The 22,869-nt window shown below is 39.7% G+C and overlaps 1 protein-coding gene across 4 annotated transcripts in view; it reads right to left on the bottom strand.

Annotated features, from left to right (window-relative positions):
* The window catches only part of HPS5 (HPS5 biogenesis of lysosomal organelles complex 2 subunit 2), a 47,274-nt gene that overhangs the window by 3,971 nt on the left and 20,434 nt on the right, over positions 1 to 22,869 (bottom strand). For 3 of the 4 annotated variants that reach the window (XM_090032550.1, XM_090032552.1, XM_090032553.1), the window contains exons 7-21: positions 22,092 to 22,307; positions 20,831 to 20,902; positions 19,777 to 19,865; positions 18,306 to 18,484; positions 17,767 to 17,925; positions 17,065 to 17,224; positions 14,467 to 14,590; positions 10,247 to 10,399; positions 8,182 to 8,250; positions 7,093 to 7,733; positions 4,543 to 4,663; positions 4,126 to 4,281; positions 3,204 to 3,323; positions 1,814 to 1,927; positions 731 to 837 (exon numbers count right to left, since the gene is read on the bottom strand). In XM_090032550.1, coding sequence (XP_089888676.1) covers positions 731 to 837; positions 1,814 to 1,927; positions 3,204 to 3,323; positions 4,126 to 4,281; positions 4,543 to 4,663; positions 7,093 to 7,733; positions 8,182 to 8,250; positions 10,247 to 10,399; positions 14,467 to 14,590; positions 17,065 to 17,224; positions 17,767 to 17,925; positions 18,306 to 18,484; positions 19,777 to 19,865; positions 20,831 to 20,902; positions 22,092 to 22,307 — 2,480 coding nt within the window. The remainder of the gene's footprint in view (positions 1 to 730; positions 838 to 1,813; positions 1,928 to 3,203; positions 3,324 to 4,125; positions 4,282 to 4,542; positions 4,664 to 7,092; positions 7,734 to 8,181; positions 8,251 to 10,246; positions 10,400 to 14,466; positions 14,591 to 17,064; positions 17,225 to 17,766; positions 17,926 to 18,305; positions 18,485 to 19,776; positions 19,866 to 20,830; positions 20,903 to 22,091; positions 22,308 to 22,869) is intronic. The other variant, XM_090032554.1, reaches the window with a different exon arrangement.

Here is a 22,869-nt window from a genome sequence, read left to right as displayed (position 1 = left end):
ATTTTTAATCTTCCTGTATTTAAAAAGCAGCTTGTATTCTAACATCAAATCTACTTCTATATCTTAAAATATAAAAGTATGGGGGCTGGACTCCATGATCTTCTGAGGTCTCTTCCAGCCCTAATGTCTAACGTCTGAAATATTTGAAAAAATTACAATTCAACTTTTAATGAATTTGCATGCACCCAAGGGTCCTGAATCTACCTCGGGATATCAAGATATCTAGAACTATACTGCAGACTAAGCTTTTCTGACTGTCACTGCAGTTTTAGATTATACGAAATAGACACTAGATTTTTAGTGGAATTCCACTATCTGACCTACTAAGCAAATCACTGCATCTCATGAAAGAATCGGTTCTAGCAAACTAGAGGATTCTTCAAGATATGTGGCAACATGCAATAAATTAAAAGGCACTGCTGCAGTTAAAGACGACAAAATATCAAGACATTTGAACCACTCCAATGACAAGGTTGCCATTTTAAAATAATGTAAAAATTGCTGTGTAATTTTGTTGGAAGATGAAAAAAAAAATCAATCTGCAAAGGAGCATCACACTGACTTATATACTGTTACATTTATATTGTACCATGCACCAAGCAACTGCCTTAAAAAAAAAAAAAAATCAACTCTGGATAAACATTTCTCTGAAACTGGCAGGCCATCAGTACATAAGCAGCATTCATTATGCATCATAAAAATGTGCACACACATGTTAAGTTTCACTAACCATGTTCTTCATCTAACAGGTTCATATCATCCAAATGAACAATGTTAGTAAAGGCTTCTTTTCTTCTATCCATCTCGAAACAAAGTGAAAGATATCCAGGCCAGAAGCTTAAATAAGAGAGCAAAGATTTCCAGGAATAAAACAGTTGGTCTAAAGTAGAGCCAAATGATAATTAAATGCTGAGTTATGAACACTTCAGTAAGGACCAAGACTCAGGAACAACAAGCAATAGGCTTACAACATACCTTTTGGAGCAGAGAACCAGAAGGCATAACAGGGCTGTTCAATTTCGGGGCAGCTGGGGGCTGCACACTAAGGCAGCTAGGGGTCATTCGCTACATGGGCCGCCCAACCAGCCTGGTTTCCTCCTGCCACACATACAGCCTCACCCCCCTCATGGCCAACCATGCTGTGCAGGCAGCTTACCCATCTGTCACTGAGCAGCCAGGTTTCCTTCCTTGCTGTGCACCTCACATGATGAGTGCAGCCCCCTCTCACACCAAGCACACTGCATAGGTACACTGCCCTTTCCACTGCTCTACCCCATCCCCAGGAGCAGAGGAAGAAATAGGAAGTCACGGAGGGCGAAGGAACTTGGAAACAACAGCTGCCATGGAGCAATGAAGGGAGTGGCAGCTTGGAAGGAGCCCACATGTGCTCCACAAGCCACCAGTCGAACATCCCTGAGGTATAACAGCAGTGCTCAAGATCTGCTATTCACTGCTTTAAACAGCACAGCTTTTCATCAAGTGATACCTCAAAACCAAAAAGGTAATAAGCATTCACTGGTAAAACAAATCCAAGTGATCTCAGCCAAGTACGATTGCTTCTTGTTCACATTAAACACTTCCAGCTAGAAAGCAAGACAAAACTGCATAGGTATGTTTTCTGTAAGTACTTGGCTATTCATAACCTGTACCTGTCACTTCCACAAAAGCCAGCCATAAAATACTTCATTTAAATGAAGTTAGCGCTGACAAGGAGCACAATGACTTTCATTTGTAGGTTCAGTGGGCCAAAATGTCAACTAAATAAGCATCAAGAATAATCTTAGTTTAGCAGTAAATCAAACTACTAGCTTACCCATGTGACTTACAGATGTCAGCCATCTTTTCTTTAGTTACAAAATCAGCTGGGAGTTTAATGAGAAGCAAAATCAGTTGGCTATAGCCCCAGGTAAACAAGTGTGAACGTGGGCTGGAAAAAAGATATATTAATTAACAAGTTAAAGGTTAATATTCTTCTGAGTTTTAAAAAATTCTACAAAGTGGCTAAAATACATGACACAGGAATGCTTAATGTGAAAGACAAGTCTGATCATAATAAAAATAAATCAATCAATCAGAGATTAATGTATTCAGTTTTTTTCTTTGGACTCGTGTTAACTTTTTCTTCTTCCTCTGCCAGCTCAAATGCTAGCCTGGCTCTTTTATTTCAAAACTAGCATAAATGAGGGGTGTGCGAAATGGGCCATATTTGATTCAGATTTGGCCCAAATCGGGGACAGTGACTCGATTCATTGATTTGGATCACTGTCCCAATTTGATTTGGCTGAATCTGAAGATTCAATGCCAATTTAGAGAATCAGCGATTCAGCTACTGACACAGTTTTAAATGTTTTTTCTACATACCTCAAGGTACCAGGTGTGGCTTGTGAACACTGTGATGGTGGGGCGGATGGAGCATCCACTTCCGGGCGCACCACTGAGCATGCGGGAGAACCCCCAGCTCGGTGATCAGCACCCCCCTGGCTCGGTGATCGGCCGCAGGGGGATCCCAGGTGCCTCGCCCAGACCTAGGAGGCATCAGTTACTGATCTGGGAGGTGTGGCCCCCCCCGGGGGACTCAGAAGTGGATTGGAGGTGCTTCTGGTCCACTTCCGGTCCACTACTGAGCACGCTGAGGACCCCCCCAGCGCTCCTGTGGGATGCTTCATCCACCTCAGCATTCACAAGCCACCTGGTACCTTGAGGAATGTAGAAAAAACATTTAAAGCTGTATCTATGTCTGAAACATTGAAACTTTCCGAATCAATTCAGAGGGTTCCGATTCGATTCTGAGAGATTAAAGGGTCTCCTGATTCAATTTGGATTCGGAGATTCGGCCGCCAAATCGGGCCGAAACTCTGCTGAATCTAACCAGTGACCAAAGGTTTGCACAGCCCTAGCATAAATATCACACACATCTTTGTACATGGCATGCATGCAGTCAAACTGGGCCAGCAGGAAATTTCAAACTGTTCAAATGCATTTCCAGAGAACATGAACTTTAAAAATGACTCTCGTAAATGACATGACATTTTCATATATGTGAATGTAAATGGTTAGCAAACAGACTGTTCCATGTATATAGAAAAATATTTTAAATACTGGTTACTTCTGCTGAGTATTTTGTGTCTGTGAGGTCACGGTCATACTCATTCAAGTTACTGGAAAAGAAACCAAGTGGGACACAACAACAACAACAAACTTACCTAGGGTTTCCCTCAGCATCCACAGTGTTTGCTTTTTGTGGTGCATCATAAGAAACTGCCCATTCTAGCCAATTTAGTCGTAAGGATTCAGGCTGAAGAAGTGATCTAAGCAGAGATGCCCTAGACAAAAGATGGCAGGAAGGCAGTTGGTTTCAAATTTACCAAATATGGACACGTGAAAGCACAGGTATATTAAAGACAGAGGAGCGCGTTTACACGACATGCTAGAAGTGCAGTAGACTAATTCTACTGTCCATTAGCACGTCATGGTAAAAGCTATGCTAATGCACAGCAGAATTAGTCTAAGCATTAGCATCACATAAAAGACGTGTGCTAGTTCTACTGCGCAGTAGTGCCAATTACAGTGCATTAATTTAGTACCATAATTATAGCTCATTTAGGCATGTGTAGATGTGCAGAGTTAGAGAGAATGAATGAGAGTGTGAGTGAGGGAGTGACTGCATAAGCACATGTGCATGATTACATACACGCACAAAACTTTGTCATGGATCAGTATCAGAAAGATTAAGTGAGCACTTAGGTAAATTATGCTTGGAATAAATTCTAGTGCCTTCAGTAAATAGTAACAGCATGTATACATTTGAGTTCTGCATGTTAAACAGTTTTTATTCACTCCTGGATACAGTTAATACATTAAATCACAGTTCTCCTTAAAGAATAACTAAGAAAAGTTAGGTAAAAAAGGAACTACTTTATAAACAGGACTGTTGTTAGGGCATGAAGCACACACAGAAATTAATTGGCAGAATGAAAAACTACTGTGCATTAAGCTCTACTCAGTATTTCAGGTACAGGTGAAATTAAATAAAAAAACCTCACGCATCTGTATGACAAATACCTTTTATGTTATGGAAGCATTTCCTAAAACAAAAGGCACACAGCATATGTATTGACATTTTACCTTTTGTCTTCTGGTTTGGATTTCACAAGACTGTCTAAATATGCCAGGAAATGGGCAGGGTGATGTCTACAAAGCTGCATGATGTCAGAAGGCAAGATGGATGGGTAGAACTTGATCAAGGGCCTCAGAGCTGTTTCTCCAAACTTCTCATAGAGTCTGTACAAAACAGATACCTTTAATGCCAAATTGCAGAAAGACTGCTGTCACTTAGATAGTATAAGAATTACAAAATTCTAATTCACTTCCCAGTCTCTTACAAATACAGCTCTCAAATTCTGATAGACCATTAACTATAAAACCTCACATGCTGTTAAAGAAGCTAGCAGGAATATGAATCCACAGTATAGCAAAGAAAAAAAAGTCTTGACTTTGTCAAAAATCATCAATACTCAGAAAAGGAAGTCATAAGCCACAGACCTTTGGACGTGTGCCAGTAACAGAGGGCTATCCCAGGGCCCCAGGTCATTTAATAATTTTAATATTTTCAACATATCGCCATTTTCCATTGCCGAAGTCACTGGACTACTGTGTGTCAGCTCTGAAACAGAAATCCTTGAATCAGTTGTGAGGTCTCTCTCATGCTAGGCTAGACACAACTTCCTCTGCTCTCCCTAGGTGTCTATTGTGAAAACCTATTTCCAGTCAACAGCCAACAAGTAAATAAATCACAAGCAATGCTAAAACTCAAACACTCAGAGTGTAATAGTGTTAAAACAAAGTTACCATCATCATACTATTTTTGTAGAGGGAACATTTTTATTTTAAAAAATTCAAACCAAAAGTGTTTTCCACTCTTTCTTTTCATTAGGCTTAAGATAATTTGCTTCTTTCTGTATATCATATAAAATAATACATATCTGGAGAATGTTCAGCTTCCTGTGCACTGAACAGACTCATTACTTTTTAACACAATGTTATTAACTTTTCTTAAGAGAGCACAACTAGAAAATGCTGACTGCCAATATAACTCTCCTCAAGTCACTGGGGAATTCAGTTGCTGACCCCATAGACAGTAAGGAAGGTGGGGGTGTAGTTCTCTATGTAAAGGAGCAGTACACATCCCTGGGGTTCAGTACTTAGACCAGTGCTTTTCAATATATTCATTAATGATTTGGGTGTTAAATGTGTACTGGCAAAGTTCACGGACGACACCAAATTATGGGGGAGTGTGGTCATGATGGAGGACAGGCTGGGGATACAGGTTGACTTGGGCAGGCTCACAAGGTGGGCGGATCAAAACCTGATGACGTTTAATACCAAGAAATGTAAAGTGCTCCATCTAAGGAGAAATAATTCACAACACACTTACAGGTTTGGCATTGCTACATTTGGTAGCACCACAACCAAAATAGACCTGGGGGTTGCGATAGACCATAGAATGAACATGAGCCACTAATGCGATGCTGTAGCCGGCAAAGCAAATAAGACCCTGACATGAATCTACTGATGCATCTCAAGCAAGGATGTCATCCTCCCACTCTACTCAGCTTTGGTGAGGCCACAGCTGGAGTACTGCATCTAGTTCTGGGCTCCACACTCCAGGAAGGATATGGAGAAGCTTGAGAGAGTCTAAAGAAGGGCTACACATATGACTAGAGATCTGGAGAGCAGGTCATATAAGGAGAAACTGAGAGACATGGAATTGTTCAGCCTGGAGAAGAGAAGACTTAGAGGGGACTTGGTGGCAGCTTATAAGTATAGAAGAGGTAAACATCAGGATCTGGGGGAGCATCTGTTCCCCAAGGCACCCCAGGGAAGACTAGGAATAACAACTGTAAATTGCTAGAGGATCACTTTAGATTGTACGTAAGGAAAAACTTCTTTACAGTTCGAGTGTCCAGGGTCTGGAACAGACTTACCCCAGGGATGGTACACACACCTACTCTGGAAATCTTCAAAAAACATCTAGATGCTCACCTTGTTGGGGTCATCTGACCCCAGCAGTCTTTCCTGCCCAAGAGCAGGCGGGCTGACCAGATGATTTCACGAGGCCCCTTCTAGCCCCTAACACCTATGAATCTATAAACATGGAAAACATAATGCAATTTTCTCAAGGACCACAAAACTACCTGCATGTGAGCAGTCCTTTGAAATGCAGAAATGTAGCTATTACTTTTTCCTAGTCTAGAACTTGCTCAAGCCAAAAAAGAACAGATTCCCATATGGTCAGCCATAGACTCACGTCCAAAGTACTACTTAAACAGATGCTTAACTTCTTTACCAAAATCAAGGCCACATTTAGTTGGAGACCGATCTATAAAACCTTTTACTTCAGCTATAAAGAACCAGAATGAATTCTGTTTAGATACATCTAGGAAATGGGTTTGCACAGATGTTAGAAATGACTTCTGGAGAAAAGTGTGCTTGGGTAGATCAACTCTGTATGTCAGTAACTAGAACAATAACTAAATACTTTGTTTTATCTTTACAGGAGCCCTGCTATCTAAGCTTTGAAAAAAAGCAAAGGCATACTTGTGCCTAAGCTTATCCCTGAGGGTACTGGAATGTTTTCAAATGATTAACAGAAACGGGAAAACTATTTGATTTCTGGAGCAGTATGCTCTGCAATTGCTCTTTATGAAGTGTGCATATTCCATTTCAACTGGTTTAATTATTACTGCAGTATTCAACTACCTGAAACTGCATTATCAATTAAATTAACTTGTTAAGAAATAATTTCAGTGTAATTACTAAACAAAGGGAAGCATAGCCCCTCAGAAGCCATCAGTTCTTCTGTTGCTTTAGTTTGTTTGGGGGGGGAAAAAAAAAAAGAAAGAAAGAAAATGAGGGCACTGGCAACATTTGTTTCAGAAATGATACAGAAGAGGCTGTCCTCAAGGTCTGATATTTTAGAATCTGAATTTTTCCAGAACAAAACCTAAAACTAGCAGTTCACTATCAGTTCTATCAATTCACTTGAGAGAAAAATATCACCCCAACACCCTACAAAACACACATGCTAGTTACCTTTCAATCCTTCAATGTAAGTTTCCCAAATATTGGGACTGTTGGCATAATTGATTATAATGAAATCCTTTAGTCTTTTTAAATCCAAGAGAAAGAAGTAGCTTTGTATAAACCTACAAGCCAAGACCCATAAAGTTGTTAATGGCAAACGCTCTTCAGAGCTTTCTTTTGTAGGCTTGCTCTCACAAGCAAACACGTTTAATTCAAAACACAGCGTTGTCAACTCAACTAGATCCTTATGCACCTCTTGAGGTATAGAACATGGAGGATACACTCTAAAAGAGTGATTCAAGGTTTCTTTTGCAGTGGTATCATTTTCACATACAGTTTTGCCTGTATGAGCTTCACTAGCTTCATTCTTTTCCACGTTGTATTCCAAGGCACCACGCTCTCCTTTGTCTACGTGAACTTCGCTATTCTGAGGCAGTTCAATATTTTCTTCCGAGACTTCACTCTGTTCTTCAGTAAACATAGTTTTGTCTTTCTTAATAGATAAACCATCATCTGAAATGGATGAACTGCCATCTGAAATGGAAGGCTCTTTGAAGGCAAATGTTTCTTCCAGGTTCAAAAACCACTCCTGTAATACCTCCTTCAAGCATTGTGGTTCTAACAATATGAGAGGATCCTGGAGTTTGGCTCTGGAGAACAACAAAAAAGGTGAATTTTCCCTAACTGCTAAGAGATACTAAAGTTAACTCATTACATATATGACATAAGCTAATGAACAAGCAGCGCATTATTAGACAATGGGGTTTCCTTGAGCACTTAGGACACACTATTTAAAGCAGGAGCAAAGTCACAACAATTTTCCAAATATGTTTGGAGGCCACATTCCCAAATGCATTTTCTATAGCTTAGCAGACAGCTACCAACATCTACCTCTGAAGTCCTGTTTTCTCAGCAATCTTCCTGTGGGGTTTCTTTCTTAGTGGAGAAAAGCTCCACTAGTGAAATAATAGCCTTAGTGATAGCATTAAACTATATCTGGATACATCATCATCTGCTCACTGTAATTTACTGCAGACATAAAGAACTGAGCAACTTTCTAGCAGAGTCCAACATAGACTTTACATACTTTTCACTTACATAGCTTCTACTGTTGCTACCTTGAGGTCTCTTAGCTGGTCCACTTTTGGAGGCTGGCTTTGCCCCACTCTGGAAAGAAATATGAAGGTAACACTGTCATCTAACAGTCTAAAGAAAGATTTTTTTTAAAAAAGTAAGAAAGATATAGCATTAATTCTGTTATAAAACTGCAGTTCGCTAACTTTCAATGAAAGATCATTCTGAATCCAAAGAAGTTACAGTTTAGTTTAATAGAGTAGCAAGCATTAACACAACCTCAATGGCCTTTTCACTTCATGTCAAACATTAACAGAGATAACCAAGAAGAGGAAAAACATCAAGCTGCAATAATGAATGCATTACTTGAAACAGCTAACTGATTTGGCAATTTAACAATTTGGCTCTTGCTCTTTAAATCACATGACAACTCACAACAGTTCAGTGTTTTCTTACTGATGCCAAACAACCCTTCTAACGACAATAAAACTAGGGATACACCAAAATATTGACTGGCTATCAGATCAGCACCAGTAAGAGGAGAAATGACATTACTGGCCATCGGCTTTTTTTGGTCATTGTAGCCAATAATTACGGCCACGTGCCTGGTGCACCTTAGCGAGCACAGTCCAGTACCCGCACCCCACCACTGTGGTCCAAGCCCACAGCAGATTATAGGTCCCAGCAAGCAGCAGTCACAGGGTGCTGCACTCAGCAACAAAGGCACCGTTACTAGCTCCTACTGCTGCTGCCACTACCATGGCACCGCTACACGCACTGCAGAGGCCTGAGCACTGGGACTGCCACAGAGACCACAGCGCAGGCGATGCAGGATGCCACACAAGAGACATTCTGCTCTGCCGGACATTGGGCACCTTTACAAAAGCAACTTCTCCCTGGCAGCTGTGAGAGGTTGGCTGTGCGGTGCCCAGAGTGGTACGCTCTTGGGCTCCAAATGTGCCCAGGACTGCTGTCCACGCAAGGGTCCATCCCACCCACCTGAGACAGCAGCATGAGCTGTGCAGAGAGTGGAGCTGTGGGTGGAGGAGGCAACGTGCGTGGGAATAAGGCAGCGTATGCGTGTGTGGGTATGCGGCTTATAAATGCAAAACAAAGGTTTATTTACATCAGTAGTTTAAAATGCCTTGCACCATTACTAAATATCATTTATAAGATCAGCATTGGCCAATATAGTTGGTTAATCATCAGGTATCAGCCAAGAAAATCTTTAATTGGTGCACCTCTAGATAAAACTATTTATTCCTCTTCCACTGAAAATAGGAAGTTGGCTTTAAATTCCCATCTTTACAACCCCTTTTGAAGTTGGAACAAAAGACTGAATAGGGAATGACCTAGTTCTCCTTCCTCAGTTATTCCAGTACCCCGAACAGTATGTGCTTTTAATATCTATTTATCTAGAAGAGTTTGCTAGCTAAGTACAGGTTTCCCTCACTTTACACGGGTTCTGTATGTGCAAATTTGCTCTTATGCAATGAACCTTTTTTTCCAAAAATTTGTTATATGCGAGGTAAATTCACTCCTATGCAAGCAGTGTGGTGGAAGCCCGCAGCCAGCTGTTTTGTCTGGTGCACTGTGGGAGTGACATGCACCAAAATATGGATCTGTGCTCCTTGCTCGTTGCCTGCAACATGTGTTTCTGTAGTTGCTCATTATGATAGTGCCCTATGCTTGTGTGTACTGTCTGCTGTTGGTGAGTACCAAATTTGTCTTGTAAAAGAGGTAGAAATGGGTCTCAGGGTCAGTACAGTCAAGGTCTTGGAATGTATCCTTATTTGTTACATCGTAAGTGGGTTCCCTTTATGCAAATTTGAATTATGCATTGTTTTCCAAGAATGCATGTACAGCATAAAGTGAAAGAAACCTCTATACTTTGAGATAAAAGATCAGGGGGAAAAAATAATTCATGCAACCAGCAGGAGAAAGACATTGAAAAAAAAAATCCATGCAGCAGAATCATATGACCACCCATTCTACTGAACAGAAGATACCCCCTTTTTAAAATTAGAGATTCCCAGCCCCTTACAGATCACATATTAAAGTAATGAGAAATATGTGAGCTTGCACTTACATGTTTTCGTCTTCTTCCTGGGGGTATGCTGCTATACTTGCAGTCACCTCATGTGGCTGCTCCTCATCTTTCATTTCCTGCCTCACTTTGGCATCCGGACTCACATGAAATGTGCCAATCTTTTCGGTGGTTTTGCGTACAAAGCTGGAAACGCTAAGAGTCCAAATTTCAAACAACTTAAATGGCAGCAGGGAAAAGCTCAGCCAGAAACAACAAGTATTAATTTTGCTACCCAAACTGTTATTTCAGAAATCTTTAGAACATAAAAGGGTGTAAGAAAAGACTATGAGAACATGGAGAACCAGCGAGAATATAAACATAAAAGAATGAATGCACTCATATCACAACTTGCATACTCTGATCCAGTTCTTTCCATCAAAAGGTGACTTTCACAAGGCAAAGAACACACAAAATAAAACCATAAAAATTTACATTCTGATGCTGCTTGAAATGAGGGAAATCTCACTATCAGTATGCAGATTTTTATCCATACAGGTTATAGTCCACATCAGAGCCATTAAACCAGATGGCAGCATTAAGTTAATTATCTTTAAGATGCACCTCCTCGTCAGTGACAAGAAGCTGTCTTTCAGCATTCATGATTATTAAAATAGTTTAGCAAATGGTATTGAAGAAACAGGACGAATGTGGTTTTCTTGGGGATGGATGTTAGCCCTATAAGCAAAAAGCCCCTCTTAGTTATATAGTAAAACATTATTATAAGAGGTGCTGTACAAGATGGAAATTTATAATTTATTTGACTTATATGCCACCCTTCCCAAGAGAGGCCAAGAGCTGTTTACAAGAGTAGAAGAGAATAATGTAGAGCAGAAGAAATTTTAATTGTAAAATAAGCCCAGACATACCACACAGCCCATGTGAAGCCCTCCACTGGAAGGGAAGGACCACCTGTGAACAACCAGCTAACTGATTGATGAGCCATTAGCAGGAATCCTGGTTTTCTGTTTTAAAAACTGCAAATTCTCCAATTTACAAAAAATCCCAAATTATTTATTTCGATTTATAACTCCACATCCGCATTTTTCCTCAATTAAAACGAAATACCATGATATATAAAAGATATGAGTTGATCACAAATGTTTTATCAATATATTTACAATTTTAAAACTATCTGGAAGCCTACCAGCACCTCAATCATTCAAGAAAATAAATTCTAAATACCTATATATTTTGGTGTTTGATTTTGGTTTTTTTATCGTGGAAAATCAGAGCTGCCCGTGCCCACTTTGCTCATCAGGACATGGATCCAGCTGCAGCTGTCCCCCTGCTGCTTTGTGATGCTAAGCAACCCAGATATGCCATTGCCCCTCACTCCCCACTCACAGCCCCCTGGCCCTGCCAGTGCCCCTCCCCCCTGCCCTGCCACAGCTCCAGTGCCCGGACATCTTCCCACAGTGCCAGCAGCCTCCCCCCCACTCTGACCTCCTACTGCTGACACGCCCCTGCCCCACACACATGCGCCTGCCCCCCTTTTCCTCCCCCACTCCAGTCACCCAGACAGTGCCCAAGCCCTGGCCCTCCAATCCCCTCTCCCCCATAGGCTTACCTGCATTCAGCTGCTGGAGCTGCTCCCACCATCCTGCCTGGCTGTAATGATGGCCACATGCATGTGCACATGCACACACACACGGTGTCCCCTGCCTCCAACTGCCCTTCCCTCCATTTCCCGCAGCCCCAAGCAGCTCCTTGCAGGCTGGAACACTGCCCACCTGCAAGGGGAAACCTGTCATTTCCTGTGTTTTTTTCCTTTAGCAAGGAAAATCCGTGTTTTTCTCCTTTAAAAGAGAAAATCCACATTTTTCTCCTTCAGAGTAGAAAATCCGTGTTTTTCTGCAGGAGACAGAAAACCTGAATCCCCAGTCACAAGGTTGCCTAATGTTTCCTCTTTAACCTCATAGGCTACGGGTCCTAGAGCCGGCCTCTCCCCTCCCCTCCTACTTGCTGGCACTGCATGGCTTCCCTTCCCCCCTTCCCTGCTAGACTGCACCTTGCCCTGTGCTAAAAAAAAACAACCAGTAGGCTAAGCAGTTATCACTGGACTTCTCAGTTAAACAATTTATCATTTAACCTTTTCACATTCCTAGTGGCCAGGTAAGATGAGAAAGAGGGAATGCTGGGTGTCATCAGCATATTGATGACACCTCGCTCCAAATCCCACCCACTTGCTTCATGTACACATTGACCAGATGGAGAAACAAGATTAAGCCCCGGAGGGCTCATAGGAAAGGTCCTCAGGGGGATGACAAGAACTTGACCATCACCACCCTCTGGGACCTCCCTGCTAGAAAAGAGAAGAACCTGTTTAGAGCAACACCATGAAGACCAACCAGGTCATGTAAATGCTTTATCAGTACCCCATGGTCAGCTGCATTAAAGACTGCTGAAAGGTCAAGTAAGATCAGTAGGGCACAACTCAAGGCAACGATTACTGACCAAGGCCACAAGTACAGTCTCTGTGCTATAACCAGGATGAAAGCCAGACTGACATGGATCCAGAAATCTGATGACATCCAGATGAACTCAGAGCTGTTGGGCATGGGCCATTCAATAACCTTCCCCAAAAAAGGGAGGTTGAAGACAAGGTGACAACTGGCTGGGGAGTCAAATGTCAAGTGTGGTTTCTTAAGCAGGCAAATCTCAAGACTTAAGAAGGCCTAGTACCCCGCCTTCCTGAAGGAAAGCACTGACAACATTCACCAGTAATGGTCCCAATCCCCCCTGCCAAAATAAATAAGTATAGAAGCAGAGTCAACAAGTATAAAAATAGTAGAATATGAGATCTTAAGAGCTCAGCAGTATTGAAAAGAAATATTGTATAAAGTAAGGGGGTGTAGGACACAGAGCAAGGAGGGCTGGGCACTGCAGAAGGGATCAACAGCCTGAGACAGTGGCTGGGTCATGAACAGCAGTCCAGTGTTTATAAAACTTTATCAACACCTGGTCTAACAGGCATTAGAGATTCACACAGCACAGGGACGAGAGAGAAATCATTTAGTTCTTCTCCCCCTGCCCTGACACTGGGTGATTTGTACTTAAGCCATTTATAACTAATATTTGTCTTGCCTGCTCTTAAAATGTCTCTAATGAGGGACAAGAGATTCTACAAGTTCCCTAGCTTAACTAATTAAAATCAAACATTCTCTTGATTATAGGATGTGAAAGCAGTGCGCTCACCTTAGCAATTATGAGGGGAAAAGAGCCAACTTAATATATCAGGATAAAATTGAAAACACATCTTACGTTAATACTCCTGGTTTTAAATAAGATGCAGTCAACAATGTTCAGAATAGTCACAGGTTTGGGGGAGGGGGAGGGGAAGGGGGAGGGGGAGGAATAAACTTTTGTTTTACATAAGCTATTTCATATTCTCTTTATATTTAGTGTTCTGCTTTCGCTTATAAGGCCTACATTTGATTTTTATTCACAAACAGTTAAGCATAAGCTGCATTTTTCATTATGTACTTTTAAGGCAGCACTGGATTTGCTAAAAGAAGGAGAAAGAAAGGTGATTTAAGGCACATATCTTGGCAATACATACCAGCAATTAAAATGCAAAGCTTTCATTTTGCCTACACGCAATACGAGACCTTCTTACACTCTGTAGCAATGTGAACACTACAAGTGCCTATACACATGCATGGAGGTGGGTGATTCCCATACAACTGCTGCAATTAAATTTATTTTAAAATGGCCGCAGGATGATTTATCTAACCCTTGTTCAACAAGGTTTAGTTAAAGCACCCTATAGTCATTTTAAGACGTGGCATTGCAGTATTCTAATAGAATGCAGAACAGACTCGAACAGACTGATCCAACACCTTCTAATTAGAACACAAGGAACACATGTATAGGCACCCCACAGTACCAAATCCTACAGCCACACTCAATAGGCTCACTTAGAGCCAGAAATACCAACCACTGACTAAAGGACACTTTTATATTTTCCTCAAATTGCATTTGAGAAAAGAGAGTGAAACCTTGACTCCACTGAAGTAAATGGTAAGCCTTCTATTGTTCAGTAGAGTCAGAGTAAAACCTTAAGTTCACTACCAAATTTGATTTCACTTCCTGTGTTTTCTGCGATACTGTAACTTCTTGCAAAGTAAGGCATGAATTAACAGACAATGCTACAAAATCAGAAAACGAATTTAAAAAAAACAAACAGACATAACGGATGAACAAATCTCCTAGGATTTTACCTTTCCTTGACAGCTTGGAGAGAGACGAGAGGAGATGGGGAACGAAATGACAAAGGAATACTGAATGGGAGAAAAGTCTCAGTCCGATCAGTCTCAACCATCACAGAAGCATGAGACACGCTGTCTAACAAATGGAATTGAAATAAAAATCATGAAACAGTGAAGTGACCTGACAAAATGAAACATTTAGTCAAATTCTGAGCTAGAAACTCTTAACAGGGAAACTGCTTTTACATGACCTAAAACAGGTTTACGGGTGTTTTTTATTTTTGTAACTGAAGACAGATTTTTTTGGTGGAACTCTCTTTTTAAGGGGTAAGGTGCCTCAAAGGGTAAGAGTCTAGCATCGTGCACACACTCCTTGTGCTCAAAGTCTATTTCAATGTTACTGACTTTGGACTTAGTAAGCTTTTTTTATTCATTTTTTGGATCTGCATTGATAAGTGCTGTGAGGCAGCTGACAAAACAATGACAGTTCTAGAGGGAAACACCAACTGAACAGTAGTCTTCTGTTCAATGGCTTCTAGCCAGATGACTACATTTGAACCAATCACGGTTGCACAAAAATTCAAGACTGTCATCCTAAAACTACATCAAGATAGTTCAAAAAAGCCAACTCAGTCCAAACACCCGTAATGAAATATCCATTGCTACACTCCCTCATTCTATCTGAAGACAAATCAGTATAACTTAATCCGAGTGCTAACACTTGCCATCAACCAAAGGGAAATCAGTAACTGAAAATGCTTACATAATTGGTTTGCTTGTTTTTCTTTCCCCAATAACTACCAGTGAATTTGTTCCTTTTCTTTTTTGCCCTTCATCCTTGAGAACATACACAGTATGTGGCAGTCATACTAAAGCTCAGACAACAGATGAAGTCAGTTTTGAGCCATCTGTTTTACCTTTTGGGCATTCTTTTTTTAAAGAAGAAAACAAAAAGCACAAAACCCTCCTACAATGCAACTGAATGTTGCAGTCTTTTTTCAGATGTTGTCAGTAGCATTTTTTGTTGTTCTTTTCAAACCATGCCCTAGCATGAGTCATGCACAAAACACCCTCTGCACTTTTAGATGATGCAATTAAAGAAAGGGTTAGTTTTAATAATGGTGGCTCAGGTCTTACCGCCTGCCCCTTCAGAACAACATCTTTGAAAATTATTTCTGCTAGCATTCACAGTAACCCTACCCACACACTACCAGAATAAATGATCTATCGAGTCAGTAGACCTCAAGATCAATATTACACTTCCTGCAAACAGACTAGCTTTTATGCATTATGTGGAAAAGCATCATGTAAAAGCTAATGGCCTTTTATATAAATGTGAAGAGGCCATTCATTATGCTTACTTAATAAGGGAAGCATCTCAAGCACATGAAAAACTCACATGCAGACACAGAGACAGAGAAGCATCTAGTACTTATGTGATTTAGCGATTTAAAATAGTTTGGTTTGTCTCGAATCAAATGCCCTTGTTTTAACCTTCTTAAACTTAATAAGGTAATACAGTAAAAGGTGTAAAGATGATGAAACAAAAGACATATGGCAAGTGTAAAAGTTGATGGTTACAAATGTCACCAGCATTGATTAGTAGCATAACACAACTTAAAAAGAAGGATGAAGGATATTAACTTATAAATCTTTATTTTTTATCATTACTTCATGACGCACATTGAGATGAAACCCACTACTTCTAGACAAAAAACAACACAGCACAAAAAGAAAATTCACCTGTTTTTGTGCTAGCAAAATTTAGCTAATAACATCAGTGGATTAATCACTAAAGAGGACAAAGAAACATTCCAATATATTTTCAAAACCTGTAAAACATCCTATTTTGATTTTAGGTACTCTGCGTCTTTCCCTCTTGAAAACACCCAGCTCTCTACGTAAGGGGTCAGGAAGATTCCACGGTATTTCACCACCTGGTAGAGTCTGCAGCTGCTGAACAAAACACTCCCATCTACACAGCTGAGGAAAGTGAGGTGTTGCCCTCTGTATTCAGCTATGTGGGTATCCAGAAGCATAGCATCCTCACTTCAAATGTGGATTCAGTATTATCTCTTACTAAAACTTGTCTCTTCAGTTCTGTCTCATCCAGCTCTTCTGGTACAAGTGACCAGATTTTTTTTTCTTTTTAACGTAAGCTAAGTCTCCACATGCTTCCTCAGCAGAGTATATTCTCTGTAAGAGCAGGGTCCTTCCTGAAAGGCCACACTATTTCCAAGTCTAGCACCAAAAAACCTCTAGCTCTTGGTGGGAAAATAAAGGACAATGCTGGTGAGATTGGGTAACAGCATTAGTATTTCAAAATGATATTCTACGCTACTCCCTCAATATGCTTATCTTTAAAAATACAAAAAGCCACCACCACAAAAAAAAATTAAAACTGCAGGGAAGTTAAAAGCTCTCTTCTTACACCTACTGCCATCTCAGATCCAATACTGCTCTAGGTATGTTAGCTGATGTTGGAATTGGTTTTGTTTACATAGAAGTTAGACTAAAAATGACAGAAAGTATTTGTAAGTCTGTTACGAGATCCCTAGTTACTTGACAAAAAAAGTGCGTGACAAGCATATTTCCAATATATGCCATTACCAAGATCCACTTGCTCTTCTTCCTGATGTGCAGAAAATTCTTTAAGTCTCTCATCTTCTGATAGGGTTTGACTGTGTATAGAACAAGAGTCCTCATCTGACTGACTGCCTCTTCGGCTAATAACACGATAAATACCAGAGTCTAAAACACTGAAACTTTCCTGTGGAAAGGGAGAGTCACATGAGCCACAGAAATATGCTTCTGTATTAAACCACATTCTACGAAAAAAAGTGCATCACCAAAACTTCTATTTTTTTTATTGCCGTGGTACAGATTCTACCACTACCCTTCTCACACATCTTTAGGGTAAAAACCATCCTGGCTATCTGCATGCTGATAACTATGCAACATCATGCAGCTAGTTTCTTTTCTTTTTTTTTTAAATAAACATTTTTAGAAGAAAAGTATTTATAAACCCACCATGGGTCAGATAATCTAATAACCAAGGAGGCCCATAAAAATCAGATTGTACCCTTACAAATTTAAATATCTGAATTAACAGCGTCTTCCCTTCCTCCCCCAGCAGTCCCCAATAAGGAACGGACATTCAAAATATATGACCACTGCCAGTTAAAACAGGCACTTTGCAAGAGAACTATTCTCCAATTTGTGAAGTGTATGTTAATAGGCAAGGTTGTAAATAGTGAGGATGTGGACTGACGGGCAGGAAAAAGAAACATCCAGGACTTCATGTGCACCTACATGTGATGAGATACTGCTCCTCCTACTGCTGCATGCAGAATCTAGAGGTTCCAACTTTGAAATCAATTCTTCCAGTTGACGAATGACATCTGGTTGTGTTGAGAGGTCCAGCTGTGATTTCAAGTGTTCTAACTTATCTAGAGACAAAGCTTTTCTTGCCTACCAATACATAAAAATAGAAAAAGAAAAGAGTACTGTTAAGATTTTTATATTCAGAGGGAAAGTAACACTTATGCCTCTCTGACCAAGTTAGTCTATAAAGGTGCCACTCTGTCCCGCTTTCTGCCCATCTTCAGACTAACATGGCTAACTACCTCTGTCTAGACTAGTTATAATAATACCATTTATACAAGATATGTTTTATATGAAAGGTGTCACCACTGGTTAATTTTAGAGCTGCATCTCAATATGGGGGAAAAAGGTCCAAAATCCTAAGTGCAAAATTCCACAGGACTTGTCCTCCCCATGTGCCGACCCCCTGAAACAACTGAACAGACACAGTTTAGGCAGTACACAGATAGCAAAACGAGTTTACTGACTCTGCAGGGAACAATGGAGTTCTGGAAGAGGCAGCAGACTTTGGCAGCAAGGCTCCAGAAGCCTCGTCGCAGCAGACGTTCTACACAGCGCTCCACTAGCAGAAGGGAGAGGTGCGAGACTTTTCCATAGGTATGCAGACAGAATAACTCATTTTTGAATACTGCAATATCCTGAATATCTACATAAAAACAGTTGAGCAGAAAAGTCATAGGGGCTAAATGACTTAACCAGCCTTTCTTCTAATTTCCTTCTTAACCTGCCTGTTAACAATTTCAACGCTTTCCATTCTTATAATTCATCAGTAATGAGTAACATTAGACAGTACTATACCACTTCCTAATTAATGTGATGTACTGTGAAAGTAATGAAGTCCCTTGGCCTTTGCAAAATTGCCTAAAAGCATTAAAAAAACCAAAATTATCCCCAAATTAGGTACTTTATTTTTCTTTAAAAAAAACAGATACCAATTCAAAGATAGACGCTGTCTTTAAATCCATTCCTAAAATCTAAATTTTGATTTAGCTTTGTTATGGAATAAAGACTTCGCAACCAATACTTAATTAAAGCAATTAATTGCATGCTGCAATTAAAGCAGCAATTGCATGCTGAAGGGTCAAACTCTTTTGGCACATACGTTCAAATGCTTCATGACAACACATTTTGAACTTAATGTCAATAGGGGACAACTAACTGCTCTAGCACAGTGGTGTTCAGCTTCAGCCCAAGGGCCAGATTTGGCCTACAGAGCCATGTCACCTGGCCCACAGGGCTCCCTACAAGTCCGGAAATTTGGCAGGAAGGGAGCAGTGCAAGTGTTAATTGACAGTCCTCTTCTGCCACATTTCTGGACCCATAGGGAGCCCCACAAGTTGATTAACATGACCCTGCATGTGGGGCTGGATCCAATGCGCAATGGGATCTAGCCCTTGAACTGACTCTTTCACCCCTGCAGACTGGATGAGCGCTGCAGTTTGAGTCCCACTGCTTTAGCAGTTTTAAAACTGTAACAACCACCTCATGTGTTTAGTATTTATTAACTTTGGTCTTGATACAGGCGTATCGAAGATCATAAATACACTTAGGAAAACCATCATAAAAAAGCCTCCTAGTCTACTGAGGCCAGATGTACTTTATTCTTACAGAGATCAAAAAAGTGCCAGAGAGAAAATATAAGGAAAGTAAGCCACAATATTTTATTTTAATCATCACTTTGATATTTTACTTTGAGATTTAGTATTTTCCCCTATCACTTGCATGTATCCATAGAAGGTACTTGAAAATATTAGTTTCAAAGTTGAACTGGGGGAGGAAGAGGGTTTGATATTCAAAATAAGTCATATAAAGTATTGAAAAGTGCTATTTAAGCTTATTTGTAGAAAAGGAAATTGGTACAGTATGCTTTAAGTACAAGTCTTTATGATAGAAAGTACAGCAAACAATGTAGCAAATCTCTGAGAATAATGAGTTCACCTTTTATTTCACTCCAAAGTAAAACTTGAACACTCTGTGGATTGAAGATATAAATGCCTTTTTCTGTCCAGGTCATGACACAATGGTCACTGTAAAAGAAAAGAAAAAACAACAACTTCTTGAAATAATACTTAAGTTAACTCATTTCAGAAGAAAATTCTCTTTTCAGCATATTCAATTCATTAGGGAACTGAGCTAATTTACTGTTTACTTTAAGAGCAAGACAAAACCTGAATTTTAGAATGCAGACATATAATCTAACACCTCTTTTATTCAAGTGTGACAGAAGGCTTTAGAAAAAATATTTAAAAAGCAAGATTATTATGCAGTTGTCACAAAGAAAAAGCATCTAAAAAAATGATTCCTAGAGAATGATCACCAGCTTTGGTGAACCTATAAGCTTTTTAGAAAGAAACAGCACCCAGTAGAATGGTCAAAAGTTGTAATAGCTTCCATATTTGTCAGCAAAATAAAGAAAAGAGGAGAATAAGGATGTTAAAATAATTTACCATACAATACTACAGTAGAGGTTTTGGAAGGGAGGAGAAAAGGAAGATATATCAAAACCACCATCCAGGGGCTTTACAGGACATCTTTGGGGCCTTTACACATTGATTTAATCAAATAACAAACTGCATTGGTTAGATTTTGGAGAAAAGTCACAATAATTTGGATATGGCTGTTCTTTTATTTGCTGAGTTGTAACTTAATATGGAATAATTCAGAGTGCAATTCAATAGCTGTGCTAGACCCAAAACTTCCCGTAGAGCTACTAATGGTTCCATATATAGCACAGCTTCACAGTATAGCTCATGGAACTCATACAGATATGAAACTTCTAGTTCCAACCTCAGAGCTCATCACTACGACAACTCTTACCACTGCATATCTAAATGCAGGAACTTGTGGAGGAAAACAACCCAGAAGACAGTTCTCGCAAATGTTATATGCTAGTAAGTCAGAAAATAGATAGCAGAATTAAGAGTCTACAAATTATTAAGATAGTTTTGAAAAACCTAAATTTTGTTAATAAAAGTGTGCTCTTAATACTCACGTCAAATATAACAGCTTTGGGAAAGACAAAGACTGGGGGGAAGAGGTAGAAGCATTATACTGAGGATCCGACCTATAAAAAAACCAACCCAAATTGACTAATACATTCTATTTTCAAAATGCATCACACTGATATGTATTTGAGCCCCCAGTCCTATGAACATTTACAACAAGGGCTTAGCTTACACACCATAATTTTATGGATGTAACTTCTGTGTAGTGTTTTAAGTCACAGGCTACGATTGAAACTGTTATTATTAGCATCACTGTCACAATTTCTCTCTAAAGGTAACACCAAGATGATGAATCAAGAACACTTTCAACAGAAGAATGGCAACGGGATTTTAAATTCATGGAACGAGGATGGAAAAGACCATAATCCACCAACGGACCGAAGTCCAAAAAAAGCAAACAGCGATTTACAAGAGTTCAAGACCTCTGCTTGGCTTAACAAATGGTTAAAATATTTTTCAATAAAGGTCAAGTCTCAGGTTGTTAAATAAGTTTATCATCATCATAACATTTTAGCTGAAAGAAAAAAAATCTAAAAAAACTGTTTCTCAATATCCTTGAAAGTATTTCCAAAGAATCCATGACCCTTGTACTCCAGCCAAACCTGCTCCAAACAGCATCAACAAGTAACCAAATAGTTATTGATTAACTCCTCATTTTCATGTTACATTTATTTCAGATCATCCAAAGCAGCCCTGTAAATTTATACTTTCACACTACAGCAGTGCCATGGAAACTATAATCCATGAAATCAAAGTGAAAGTTTATTCTTTTAATAAAATGTGCAAAGATAATCTCCAACTCCTTCATTTAAAGGCTAAATCTAAAGCCAAATCTGACTGTTTCATCAAATTCCTTTATTTTACTCAGGGCTACTGTCTACCAAAAGACATGCAATAAAAATTGACCACTGCTAACTGGAATGACAAGCGCTGAAGAATGATTCTGAAAAAATGCAAACCAGTCAAACTGTTTGTGAATCAAAAGCCATTTTTTTTCTTTTTAGAATACCATAACTTTTGAATGCAAGTAGGTAGATGGATTCCATAAAAACAGCTGAACAAGTGTTGGAGAGTCGTACAATGAAAATGCTAGGCCTGAGAACAAACTACAGTACTCATGACTTGACTTTTCTTACTACAGCTTGTTATTTTCAAACAGTAACTGTCACAAAAATAGTAGTGACAAAACTGGGAGGGAAGGAAGCAATCACCACTTAGTTCATCACTAACCATCATCAATACTACTACCTTAGAGTAATGAGAGGGAGAGGAGGTGATGACAACAGCTGTTTGAATTGATGCGTGCTTAGCACCTCTCCATCAAAGTTCACCTCCCACATCCTTGACCCTGGACGTGCACAATATATTAATGGCAGCTGGCTCCCTCCACCCTTTCCAACTGGGAAAAAGCAGGCTCCATATTCTCCATCTCTTTCTTTGTTACCAATTTTCCAGAACTTTTCTCTAGTACAAGAAAAAAAATATTTAGACAACATTTAACACCACAAGTTAACAAAAGTGGTTTTAACATTTTTCTTGGGCAAACAAATTTACTAGAAAAATATTCACAACCTCAAATTCCAAAAAAATTCTTATTAAATAGGATTACGTTTACACATAAATTGCAGTTTACAAATATTCAGAATATTTGCTTAATACAATTCAACTTTCCATTACTTTTATATACAAGCAGTCCTCGACTTAAGATGTTTCGACTTGCAACGAATGGCATTTAAGATGTTTATAAACTGACTCTCTTTTAACTTTTGACATCAGTTTCGACTTTACAACGCTTCATCTGATGTGAAGACACACCAGCAAACAAGTTTGCTGCGTCGCCCATGTCTCTGGAGAACATCTGTCCAAACTTCCTTGGACACTTTTTTCAAGAAAGCAGAGAAGACTCCAGAAAAGCTTGCAGCCAAGACTCCTGAAAAGACTCCAGCCAAGAGCCCTTCAAAAAGTCCAGCAAAGTCACCTCAAAGAAGTCCTTCCAAAGCAATATGATTGCTATTTACAATATGAA

The sequence above is a fragment of the Crocodylus siamensis genome, chromosome 2, assembly GCF_052110815.1.
Source record: "Crocodylus siamensis isolate JL-2025a chromosome 2, ASM5211081v1, whole genome shotgun sequence".
Lineage (NCBI taxonomy): Eukaryota > Metazoa > Chordata > Crocodylia > Crocodylidae > Crocodylus > Crocodylus siamensis.
The sequence above is the reverse complement of the archived record's forward strand: the minus strand, read 5'-3'. Positions and strand labels throughout refer to the sequence as shown.